General features: G+C 48.9%; 5 protein-coding genes across 5 annotated transcripts; 4 read left to right on the plus strand and 1 right to left on the minus strand.

Annotated features, from left to right (window-relative positions):
• Positions 1-537: 537 nt before the first annotated feature.
• Positions 538-1,545, plus strand: PGRI_085560 (FMN-binding negative transcriptional regulator; the record flags this gene model as incomplete). The annotated part of the gene is made up of 1 exon (XM_040796270.1): positions 538-1,545. The coding sequence occupies one exon, from the start codon at positions 538-540 to the stop codon at positions 1,543-1,545; it is 1,008 nt and encodes a 335-aa protein (XP_040650808.1).
• Positions 1,546-2,369: 824 nt separating this feature from the next.
• Positions 2,370-5,204, plus strand: PGRI_085570 (transcription factor domain-containing protein; the record flags this gene model as incomplete). Its single annotated transcript, XM_040796271.1, has 6 exons — positions 2,370-2,468; positions 2,519-2,585; positions 2,640-3,090; positions 3,153-3,331; positions 3,386-4,433; positions 4,496-5,204. The coding sequence occupies 6 exons, from the start codon at positions 2,370-2,372 to the stop codon at positions 5,202-5,204; spliced, it is 2,553 nt and encodes an 850-aa protein (XP_040650809.1).
• An 856-nt stretch (positions 5,205-6,060) lies between these two features.
• Positions 6,061-7,005, plus strand: PGRI_085580 (phosphoglycerate dehydrogenase; the record flags this gene model as incomplete). Its single annotated transcript, XM_040796272.1, has 1 exon — positions 6,061-7,005. The coding sequence occupies one exon, from the start codon at positions 6,061-6,063 to the stop codon at positions 7,003-7,005; it is 945 nt and encodes a 314-aa protein (XP_040650810.1).
• Positions 7,006-7,636: 631 nt separating this feature from the next.
• Positions 7,637-9,786, minus strand: PGRI_085590 (peroxisomal copper amine oxidase; the record flags this gene model as incomplete). Its single annotated transcript, XM_040796273.1, has 2 exons — positions 7,637-9,618; positions 9,672-9,786. 2 exons carry the CDS (start codon positions 9,784-9,786, stop codon positions 7,637-7,639), a joined length of 2,097 nt encoding a protein of 698 aa, XP_040650811.1.
• Positions 9,787-10,883: 1,097 nt separating this feature from the next.
• On the plus strand, positions 10,884-12,519 carry PGRI_085600 (Aldehyde/histidinol dehydrogenase; the record flags this gene model as incomplete). The annotated part of the gene is made up of 3 exons (XM_040796274.1): positions 10,884-11,011; positions 11,077-11,445; positions 11,508-12,519. 3 exons carry the CDS (start codon positions 10,884-10,886, stop codon positions 12,517-12,519), a joined length of 1,509 nt encoding a protein of 502 aa, XP_040650812.1.
• Positions 12,520-12,632: the final 113 nt, after the last annotated feature.

Here is a 12,632-nt window from a genome sequence, read left to right on the forward strand (position 1 = left end):
CTGTTCTGCTACTAATACTTGAAAATGCATAAGCGTAATCTCCCTAACAATATAAATTCTAGAGGGATCCGTATACATTCAAGGAAGGGATTCTTAGAACCATTGTTGTCCGGTTAGAAATTATATTTTCACCAGGGGGATAGAGACCAAATTAGGATACGTTTCTATGAACATGAATTGAAATAATACCTTGGTACATTCAGCTAGGACCATCTAAGAGATAGTTAAACACTGGCTTTCTATTACAGATTCGATAAAACTTCGAAGTATAGAGTCTAGGAGTCATGTCGTTTCACCTACTGGATACTAAAATCTTACAAACAGTTAGCAGAGGCAATCTGGAGGTATAGCACTTTGTAAAATACTATGTACATCCAGTGTCTTGTTGTATTGTAAAATACACCGTCTAGCCGACCTCGGGAGTCTTCTAGGCCCAATCAACATTGAAAACCCAGTCAGATTTATCTTCCAAAAAGGTAGAATAAGTGAATTTCTACACCATATATATTGCTTCTAGATCTACAGAAAACCACAAAGATGCACCTGCGTCCCGATCATGCAGTCCGAGACCTCCCAACCCTCCACGCCTTCATTAAACAACACCCACTAGGTGTCCTCACCACTTCCCTCCCCTCGGAAAATCACCCGACTCTTCAATGCAGCCACATCCCCTGGGTGTTGGACAGTGAAACTATCGAATCCGCTTTAACAAATGAAGCAGATGTAGCCGATGAAAACACCTCACAGCCACATCCCTCCATGGGAGTCCTCCGTGGCCACATCGCGCGCCAAAATCCACAAAGCAAAGCAATGGTAGAAGCTGCCTCAGACAGCAAAACAATCAGTATACCGGGCGCATTTCCTATAACAAGCCCCACAGAACCAATATCCACAAGCCATTCACTTCCTGGTGAAGTGTTGATCGTCTTCACCAGCCCAGTAGACCACTACATTACTCCAAATTTCTACACAGAGTCCAACCCCGCCACAGGTAGAGTCGCTCCGACGTGGAATTACGCTGCGGTGCAGGTCTATGGTCGGGCGAATATCTACCACGACACAAAGGATGAGCAAACGGAGCTGTTTCTACGCCAACAGCTCGGCGATTTAGCCCAGCTTGGAGAGGAAGGCATAATGGGGTTTCAAGATGAGACTGGTTCGCGTTCGAGATCTAATGTCAAACACGGTGGAAGTGGAACTGGGAATGGGGGTCCACACGGAAACCTGAGTCCGAACCAGAGCCCAGACTTGGAAGAGCTCCGTCAGGGGGTGCAAACGGCACCGACCGGAGCTAGCGGGTATGGTGAGGCCTCGGCATTACCGAAGCCTTGGAAAATCACCGATGCGCCACGGGAGTACATTGCCGCACTTTTGAAGAATATTGTCGGGATGAGGATTGAAATCACACGGATTGAGGGCCGGTTTAAAATTAGTCAGGAACGGCCGGTTCATGATCGTACTGGTGTGGTTGAAGGATTGGAAAGGATCGGTGGCACCGCGAAGGATATGGCAGAGTTTGTAAGGCGGGGTAAGGTTTTGCCTTGAGGTTAGGTACTTTACCTTACTGTTTTTTTTTCCTTCTATATAAAGTAGATATAATTCATATTCTGCACGGAGGAATAGACTAAAAAGTCCATAGCCAAGTCTATTAAGACCGTTGGTGGACTTGGCATTGAATACAAGAGAGAGAGGGAGAGAGATAGAGAGAGCATAAGTAAACCCTTGACAAAAGCACCAAAAAGTTAAATGAAGTCCAGAAGAGATGTTCCGTATCAAAAACAGCATCTATAATGGATGATCACATGTGTAGTTGAGTATGGACCAATAGTAAAGTAATCGATGTATCCTTATACGGAGTACGTTTTAAATACTTAATGGTTCTGCAGGAGACACTTCGGGTAAATTGAGGAGACTTAATTGGGGGGTCCAAGCGGCAAGAACATAGAGAATATTCAGAATATTAGCTATAATTACTACATAGTATCATCAAGTACAATATAAACCATGATGTTGTTGGCTAGATTCGGATATTGGCTTCGAAGCCCTAAAAATATTCCCTAAAAGGAAATTACTCCCGCCATAGTCAGATTAAAAGGGGATTGAGTTCTGAATGAAATAGGATGTTAGAAATAGAGTAAACTCAAAATAAGAATAAGAATAATGTACAATTAATAGGCTAAAATCGTGTATAAAATCAATATAAATTACGGAGAGCGATGTCAGCTCCCGAACTAGGGAATTCCGGCGGCACATCAGTTCTCCGCATTTCTTTCTCTCCGCATGGTATAGACTTTTCCAATGCCCTTGACTTCTTGGCCGAGGCCATTTTCTTTCTTTCTTCTTATCTCTTTCTTCCATGTAGATGTACCATGTCTCGTCCTCAGGTCAGCATCGACCGTCTCACGCCCCGCCGTGCGACGGTCGAGCCGCGCGAAACCATGAACTGCAAATCCTGTCGCAAGCGCAAGGTCTGTCCACGTTTTTCCTCCCCCGATTGACTATATTTAACTTGCAATAGATCAAATGTAATCGCTTGCGACCAAGTTGTGAGGCATGCAAGGTCTTTCAGTGTCCATGTCTTTATGGTAAGTTAATTAGTGTCCCCTCCAAATCACATGATTGTTGATCTCCTTTTCAAGATGCCGTCCCTAAAAAACGGGGCCCCAAGACCGATGTGTTAGAAGCTCTCCTCAAGCGGGTCGATGGGTTGGAGAAACGACTCCACGACGAAAAGAACCCTATCTCGCCCACTTCACCCGATACCCCGGACGATCCCCCGAGCTTTCCCACCCGTCGGAACACTATCGACACTTCATTTACTCTCTACTCTTCCAGTGATCGATCTGCTTTATCAACTTCTCTCCCGCAACATGTGGATCCCTTCCCTAGGCCGACCGGCCACTCAAATCTTTTGCAACAGCCCTCTCCGGCAAACAATGGACCCTTATCAGATGCAATCCTTGATATTTACTTCGAGCGAGTGCACGGCAAGCCATTCTATATACTAGATGAGGCGACAACACGACAGCGATATCAGCTAAACCAATTACCTTCTTTTTTGGCTATGGCGATCTCAGCAATAACAGTCAGGTAAAACCGCCACGCTTCCAAGTCCTGTCACATGCTTTGCATGTTTGACTGACGAATCTCAGATACACAACCTCGCCTGGTCAGGAGGAACAGTCATTGCGTGTAGGGCTCGATGCGGCGTTACAGGCAAGACGCATGATCGAAATCGACAATCCTACAGTAGAAGGACTACAGACTCTATTATTACTTTCGCAAGCTTTCTATGCCTACGGGTTGGGGAAGAAAGCTTACATGACATTTTGTACGCTTAGTCTCAATCCTACGTGATTGCATGAATTCCACTAACGATGATCAGCAAATTGCGTGGCTATGATCGTCGCTCTGGATTTGTACCGCGAGGCTCCTTCGAAGCTCAATGTCGCGCCTGCCGAGCGAGAAACGAGGCGTCGCCTATTCTGGTCTGGCTACTTGATGGACAGATTCATCAACTGTGGATCCCGACGTCCGTGTCTGATTACTGATCATTCAGTTGTTCTGCGCCTACCGTCTTGGTCGCCACATGCAGCTGGTCTGAACATGGAGGGAGAGCTCTTCCACGTCGGCCCGAACATTCAATATCCCGCAGACTCCAGGCGCAAATCACCAAGTGCTGCCTCCTTGCTGATTGATATCACGCGTATTCTTGGTGTCACTAACAAGTACCTGGCGGCTGGTGGAGTCAAAGGCGACTCGCACTTCCCATGGCATGCGCTTTCGAATCTATCTAAGATTAGACAAGAATTAGATATCTGGGCGGCCGGTACGCAGGACGTCTTTGCATCTATCGATGCATTGTTCGGCCACCCCGAGAGTACAACACTTTTGTTAAGCAAGTTGATCTACCATCTGGTGCATTGTCTGATTTACCGCCCCTTTCTACCCATTGACCTGGTAGAGCTCCGAGGTACGGGGCAGCATCAGTCCTGGCAAATTGAGGCCACAAACTTGTGCTTTTCGCACTCCAATGCCATTGCAGAGCTAGTTGAACTCGGTCGTAATTCTCCGCTGATTGAGTGGCCTGCTTTTGTCGGCTACTGTGTGTGCACAGCGGGAACTGTGCATGTTCACGGTGTGCATTACAATGGTCGCGAAGGAGAGGTTTTCTCTTCTAGCGCTGAATTCTTGACTCGAGAGATGCACCAGCTTGCTTGGTTGCGCAATATTTGGTCTGGCGTGCAGCACCAGCGTGAGCTGCTCCAGACTATCTATACGTGTCACTCCGAATTAGTGCGCAATCTTGCCAGTAGCCCAATGCGTTTCTCGCCAGTCTTCCACCTCGAAGACTTCCTCGACCGATATCCCGGTCTGACATTAGACGGATCACATGTTCGGCTCATAGATGCGCCGGATGATCTGGCTCCAAAGTAAGTCGTCTACTGGTTTCGCTTTTCTATACGTATTACATGTTCACTAACTCTCGAGGAAGTAATGCAAACTTCATCGATCGCCAAGATCACTACTATCAACGACCACTTGCAGCACCCTCGTATCAGCACCTCTCGTCTTACTTCTCAACTACACGACCTGGGCCCTCCGCACCATTGACGTCCACCCATAGCTCAGACACAGACCGTCTCCACTCCCATTCCCATTCTCGGTCCCAGAAGACCTCTCACCCGGCCTCACTCTCGCCCACCCTACAATTCCACGCGGTTCCAAATAATCAACACCAACAATCACCATCCTTACCCTCGATCTTCTCCCTCCCAGCCGGAACAGACCTATCTGGTGCCGGAACATCAGAAAACACCCACCTCTCCATCCCGGGCTTCTCCCCCTCGGCCTTCGGTCTTTCCCCACCTGCCTTCCTTGCCGATGGCGGCCTGAACATAGCACCAACACCGCCGCCAAACCCGCAATACGCAACCTTCCCCTTTGACACCGCTCACACAAATGTAAATGGAATGGCACAGTCGGCCCTGACTCCAGGTGCCCAGTCCCAAACTAGCGGCACCCACACCACAGCCGGTAGCGAGGGCACATCTGAAAAGGACCCTTTTCTGAGCTTGCTGGAACAGCTTGCTGAGAATGAGAACTCGCAGGGCGGGCCTAGTGAACTTGACTTCTTTTTGGCGGGCACCGGCCCTGTCGAGAGTGGTCCTGAGATTCCTCTTGAGAAAGATGGTGCTTCGTAGGTGGAAAATTAGTGTTGGGGGATTATGATTCCCCCGTATATATCCTTGTTCGATGTATATTTTTCTCTTCATAGCTTGTTTACTTTTTTGTAGGCTATGGCCGAATTGACTGATACCCGTTGTGTTAATTCTTTTACTTATCATGTATGAGCCGCTATGTCTGGTTACGTATAGTATCCGAAGAATAGTATATATCGCATAGGTCGAGTGTAGGGAATACATAGATTTATACACCCGCGGTTAACAAACGATATGGCAATTCATAAGGAGTGGACGAACATATGAAAGTTAGTCCCTATAATATGATTAAATCTTCCAATCGATACAGAAACTCGCATTGTACTATGCGATATCACGTGCTAATCAGAGACATACAATGGATGCCTTCACTTGATAGACTACATCTACACTTTACGCATTTTATACCTATCCTTCTATAATGACTTTATATTTCAATTTCAGAGTTAGACAGAATACAGTTAACTAATTTTCAATCTCATCTATTTCCCTCCTGGTCGAGAGTCTACCTGGTACTTCAAAGTCACATGACACCAACATCTGCGCATCCCAAGAGTTACCCCGGTTTCGGCTGAAACCCCCCGCGTTATCACCAGATTTCCATTGACTACCGAGAAAGGTGCACTTGGACGGGTAAAATACCCCTGTATCGACAGTATGCTCCACTAGGTTTCGACAAAACTCACCCCCACGTCGGGTATTGAAATTTCTCTTTTCGTCCAATAACCGACAACAGACCATCTCTGGGACCCCTCAGCATAAGAGGCTTCCCAATTCCCTCTTGATGTCCCCTAACCAACGTCTCAAGACCCTAGAAAACCACCTCCAGCCCCCTAAAATGAAACTTCTCTACCCAACCTCCCTCCACATCGACACAAAGTCCCTAGAGGGCTTCTCCGTCGAATTGCATCCTTACGACGTCACACTCCCAATTCCCGACTCTTTAATCGACGCCGAGTTCCTCGTAACATGGAGCAACAAAGCCGAGAACCTCCGTGATGCAGCCTCTCGCATGAGGAATCTCCGCTGGATCCAGTCGCTGGCAGCCGGTCCAAACGATGTCCTCGCTGCGGGCTTTGATGCCTCCCGCGTCGCTATCACAACCGGTTCTGGCCTGCACGACGAAACAGTCGCTGAACACACCCTCGGCATGCTTCTCAATGCAGCGCGCCGCTTCTATGAAATGCGTGATTACCAGTCCCGCGGCGAGTGGCCCGGCCATCTTGGCGGCGCCCAGCCTGATCGTGCCCCTTGCACTTTCCGTACCCTCAAGGGTGCTAATATCACTATCTGGGGATTTGGAAATATTGCTAAGTGCCTTGCGCCCGTGCTGACTGCGCTCGGAGCTAATGTTACCGGTGTTGCGCGGAGTACGGGCGTGCGGAATGGGTTTGAGGTTGTTGCGGAGGATCGCTTGCAAGAAATTCTCCCCAAGACTGATGCCCTTGTTATGATTCTGCCTGGATCGGCGAGTACAAATGGCGCGCTTAGTGCTGAGCGCTTGGCGTTGCTGCCGAATCACGCTTGGGTTGTTAATGTTGGCCGGGGCACTTCTGTTGATGAGGATGCGCTGCTTGCGGCACTTGAGAAGGGTAGCATTGGTGGCGCCGCGTTGGATGTTTTCTCCGCTGAGCCCCTGCCGAAGGAGTCGAAGCTTTATGCTGCACCTAATCTTATTATCTCGCCTCATGCTGCTGGTGGACGCCCACGTGGGGCTGAGGCGCTTATTGCGTATAACCTGAGACGGCACCTTGCTGGGCAGGAGTTGAAGAATATTATTTGAGCTTGATCCACAGGTCTAGCTATGGAGGCTTCTTGTTTGATAGAATTTATGAGTACTTATACATATGCATAGATGAAGTGAAGATTAGACGCCATGTTCGCTGTATAGGTTTTGTTTTAGATTATCTCTTACATGTATTATCCTAAGAGTACTTCCGGAATGTCCTTAGATTGATCAAAAATTGATTTGATTACAAAAACCCTCATCCACATAATTCTCCCCCTTCGCCTCGTTCTCCATACAAGCTCCATATGATATACAGTTTGGAGCAAAGAAAACGATATGTAACATCTATCTCCAACATTGAAGTTGCGCATACAAATTTTAAAATAATCCAGTTCTGCAGCTAGTCTGTCTCCAAATATATTGGGTCCATGAATTCACCAGTTGCTGGGACCATGTTGGATGCTGAATAACCAAGCAACCAAGCCTTTGAGAGATTCCTGACCTTCTTCTTACCTGCAAAGTGGGATACAATGGATCTCGGACACAAGAGAAGAATTTGACCTGAATCAATCTGATACAACAGGAGTGGCAATATACACTATTTACCATGTACAACAAAACAACCTCAAGTATCACCCATTTCCAAACACCATACTATAAACCAATGCCATCGCTCTATCACCCCTCACATCCGTGATTTGCTGGGGGCACAACAAGCAGAAGGAAACGCATTCTTCGACTGGGTATCGACACAAATCGCGGAAGGCGGCACCCAGAGACCAGGGTTCTTCTCAAAGAAGTTCGACGCACGCAGCATAATGCTAACCGGCTCGGCAGGCATGACGGGGAAATCCTCAGTACGCGGGAAGTGCGTCAACCCGAATTGCATGTAGCAGACGATATCGGTGTTCTCGATGTTTCCATCCCGCTGCGCCCAGTCAGCGATGGTCGAATTGTGAGGGTGTCCCTCAGAGCCGTCAGACTGGCAGACGTAGTCACCAGCTGGAAAGAGCTCATAGTCCTTGTAAGGAGTAACCCAGAGCGGCTTGCGGGCGAAAGCGGCGCGCTTCCAGACGGTGCTGCCTGGCTTAGCTAGCATAGGGGGGCAGTTGTTGTTGAGGATCTTGTAGGCGACGGGCTTTTTCGCGATGGTGTTCATGCGGTTTGGGTTGATAATGTCCCATGATCGGTTCGTCTCGTAGCAGTAGTCGGCTGCGCCCTCGAGTGCTGTGCGGAGGGGGGTCTTCTTGCTGTAGAATCCGTTTCCGTATGGGTTCTCTGGGGAGCCGACGGCCGCTTCGGAGGAGACAGCGTCGTTTTGGACGACGGAGTTGTTTTGGCCGTCAATTTCAGGATCGATGCGGAGGGAGAATAGGTGCTGGTGATTGTGTGCGGTAATGGAGGGTGCGACTTCTGTACCGAAGGGAGCGGCGGTTTCGGTTGGGTGCATACAGTATGTGTTCAGCATACCGGTCAGCTTCACCTCCAGCTTGTAGGTCCCATCCAATGTGAAGGTGTGGTAGAAGCCGTACTCGTAGTTGGCGGCAGTGATAATTTGGGAGACGATGAGCTTACGGTCACGGGCAGAGATCACCGTGCCGTCCCGGAAGTCGGTGTGCTTGTAAAGGAGACCATTGTCTTCCTCGTGAATGCAGATGGCGTTTTTAACTACGGCGGCCTCACCCTTAGATGTAGACATAACACCATCCATGTAGTGAATGGCACCCTTGCAGTCACACCCTAGCTTTAGGGAGTTTGTCATCAGACCGGTGCCGTATTCGCCGACATCAAAAGCGTGCTTCTTCTGGTGGGGCTTCTCGGGGCAGCCGTAGGGAACAACCATCTCAACGACAGAGATACGGTTGAAGAGAGTGCGCTCGCGGTCCTCATACATGTCGTGCGTTCTCACGTCGGAAATGACAATCCCTTCACGGTAGTTGAAGCCAATATGCATCTTAAAGTTGGCCCAGGTTAGCTCATTGCCGCGGACCTTAAAAGAGACACCTTCAGGCTGAGTGATGTCAATAGGCTTCAAGCGATCATGTCTGTACTTGTCACCGATGAATTCTGGCAGATAGTTGTGTTCCTTGAGAGGAACAGCAGTCCGCTCGCCGTTCACGTAGCGAATATCAACGCTGAGGACCTCTTCTGTTTCGGTATCGGCAACAACACTGAAATCCAGAGGATGGGCGTATTGGTTATCGAACTCAGAGTTGCGATAATAAGCTAGACCCTGCTGGAGGCGGTGCTCATATCCCCAGCGCTCATCGATTCCGATAGCCCATGCGTCAAAGAACACCTTACTCATATCGGTGATACCGATGTCCTTGCAGGCACGGATGACGCGGGCGTCCTTGCGGGCAGCACGCTCCATCACGTCGAGATCCTCCAGGGTGAGGGTAGGCATAACGTCGTGAACGTCCTTCCAATCCTCAACTCTGCCGGTGGCGAGGTTGGCCACTACCTCTGCAATTTTATTTGTTTCGCGCACGATGACAATGGCAAAAGCACGACGGGCAGGAGCTGGGACGGCACCAGCACGGAATGCGCGGTATTCCGCTTTGCGGGGCTCACGGAGTGTGAGGCAGTTGAACTTGATAGACTTGGGGTTGGCATAATCTCGGATGATCTTTGCTGCCTCGGGGATTTCCTTAATAGAAAGTTGATCTAGGGTGCGAAGTTAGCAGTACTCTCTGAGTTAATGTAGCGGCATATCGTACCTAACGGGTGCGGGGTGGCTTGTGGCAGCATGGCAGTGGCAGCAACACTCTCATAATCCCCCTCACGGAAGATTGTATAGCCAGGGATTGACTCAGTATCAGGGGCAGATGCCATGATGAAGATGTGCAAGGGGTATCAAGAGAAAAGAAGGAGTTGTAGAGTTGTAGCGAACTAGAAGCTCCATTCCAAAGCTGCGAACGACATTATATACCCAATAGACCTTCAATATCTGATCGAATTCCCCCGCATGTACCTTCCCAGTCGGGTAGTCAAGATCTCTACAGAATAGGGAACTCGAACTTAGCGAATGGTCCTCAGAGTGGGTTCTCCCCTGGTTGCTCGATTTGGGATGACGTTTAGAGAAGGTGTTTTTGCACCTAATTTGTCTGAGACTTCAATTCTATGCCATAATATCTTTTGCGTAAAGCATTTGCCATCAAAGTCTTCCGGCCAATGGCATTGCAACGGCTCAAAAAGATGTGTTGGCCACACTAATCTACTACCTAGTCAGCCTAATAAGGAAAGTCTTGTAGAAAAGACCGTGCGTCGGCATTAGGCAAGACCTGCCCTAATCTGACAATATCTGAATATCTGATCTGATGGACGAATTAGGGGAGATGCAGCAGGGGGGAATGCCAAGGCGTTAAATCAAGCTTATTTTCCGACCTTGGAACCTCGGAAGGTTCCATCCACGGTTCGCATGGATGTTATGTAAGCTTGGCCTTCTGGCCCCAGGGGGACCTTTGGGGGCTCAGGGGTTTATCCAAGGCGGTTTTATCACAGAATTTTCACTTTACTGCACAGTAAAACAATCAAGATTCAAATTATATATATGTAAACGAAAGAGCAATTCATCAACGATGAAACTCAAGTCTGCGACAGCCCGTGCATGGACTTGCCTGTTGTGGGTTAGCTCGGCCTATCAACGCCTGGTGATTTGGGCCGGTCCTCAGTCAATTATCCACGCCTATCCACATCAAATCAACCAGCCCCATTTTAACTTCAAAGATCCGGAGGATCTCTCTTGTGTGGACTCCATCCCTGAGCCATGATGCATCCGATAAGGTGCCTGGAATGGCATGTCCAGCCGAAGCACTTATCGCAATTTCCATAGCTGAGCTTAGGTTTAAGAGCTAGTCACAAATTCATCTCATCTGACTTCGCTGTTTTCTCCTACTAGAAGTCACTCACAATACGAATCACATAAAATCATGGCCGACTTGTTTGTTCAACTCACAGCCCCTAACGGCCACACTTGGACTCAGCCCACCGGCTTGTTCATCAACAACCAATGGGTCAAGTGTTCGACTGGCGAAAAGATTGCCAGCATAAATCCAACGTATGTGAGGGATTGAACAGAAAGCTTCTATGTCTAAATGGAATAATTAACCGGTAATCAAACAGCACCGCAAAGGAGATCACATCAATTCATGCAGCTTCCGCCCAAGATGTCGACAAGGCTGTCAAGGCAGCTCGCACAGCTCTAAATAACCCCTGTTGGCGTGATCTACCGGGACTTGACCGTGGCAAGCTGATGAACCGCCTGGCCCAGCTCATCGAGGACAACCGCGCCACGCTCGCCACCATCGAAACAATCGACAATGGAAAGCCATATTCCGTTTCCTTTAACGACGACCTGACCGAGACCGCCGAGACAATCCGTTACTATGGTGGATACGCCGACAAGGTCTTTGGCCAGGTCATCGATACAACACCGGATAAGTTCGCCTACACCGTGCGGGAGCCGGTTGGTGTCTGTGGCCAAATTATTCCGTAAGTTCCGCAAACCTGTCATCAAAATTTGTCGAAGCCAACTACTAAATGTGACACTAAAGATGGAACTTCCCCCTCGCCATGGCCGCCTGGAAGCTCGGCCCAGCTCTCGCCTGTGGAAACACGGTCGTTCTCAAGCCAGCAGAGCAAACCCCTCTCTCAATCCTCTTCCTTGCCAACCTGATCGTGGAAGCGGGCTTTCCTCCTGGTGTCGTAAACATCGTAAATGGGCACGGCGCCATAGCTGGGGCCGCCCTGGCCTCGCACATGGATGTGGATAAGATCGCGTTCACAGGTAGCACGGCGACAGCTAAGCAAATTATGAAGATGGCTAGTGTGAACTTGAAGAATATCACCTTAGAGACGGGCGGCAAGAGCCCGCTCATTGTATTCAACGATGCGGATCTCGAGCAAGCCGTTGAATGGGCCCATATCGGTATCATGTACAACCAGGGCCAGATCTGCACAGCCACGTCTCGCATCCTGGTACAGGATGAGATTTATGACCGCTTCTTGGAGGCATTCAAATCTCAGGTCAATAATGTCTCTAAGGTCGGTGATCCGTTTGAGGAGTCGACTTTCCAGGGCCCGCAGGTGACACAGGCCCAGTATGACCGCATCATGTCATATATTGAGGTTGGCAAGTCTGAGAAGGCCACTCTAATTGCTGGTGGTAAGCCTTTCACTGGTGTTGGTGATGGTAAGGGTTTCTTTGTTGAGCCTACTATTTTCACCGATGTTACCCCCAAGATGCGTATCTACCAAGAGGAGGTATTTGGTCCCTTCGTCGTGATTGCCCGATTTAGCGAGGAGAAGGATGCTATTGAGATGGCGAACGACTCAACTTACGGTCTTGGAAGTGCGCTGTTCACGACGGACTTGACTCGCGCCCATCGTGTGGCTAAGAAGATTGAGGCTGGTATGGTCTGGATCAACTCTAGCAATGATAGCGATTGGCGCATTCCATTCGGTGGTGTAAAGCAATCAGGTATTGGCCGTGAGCTTGGAGAGGCTGGTCTTGCTGCTTACTCGAATATTAAGGCTATTCATGTGAACATGAAGTCTAAGCTTTGAAAGAAAGCACCACTCGTTTGAAGGGCGTGTCGCAGATGGAAGAATGTGTTGTACATGTCGAATTCAACACTTGACATAGGTTGCAAGTCACTAAATATAGCAATATCCTCATT

The sequence above is a fragment of the Penicillium griseofulvum genome (assembly GCF_001561935.1).
Source record: "Penicillium griseofulvum strain PG3 chromosome Unknown contig_11, whole genome shotgun sequence".
Lineage (NCBI taxonomy): Eukaryota > Fungi > Ascomycota > Eurotiomycetes > Eurotiales > Aspergillaceae > Penicillium > Penicillium griseofulvum.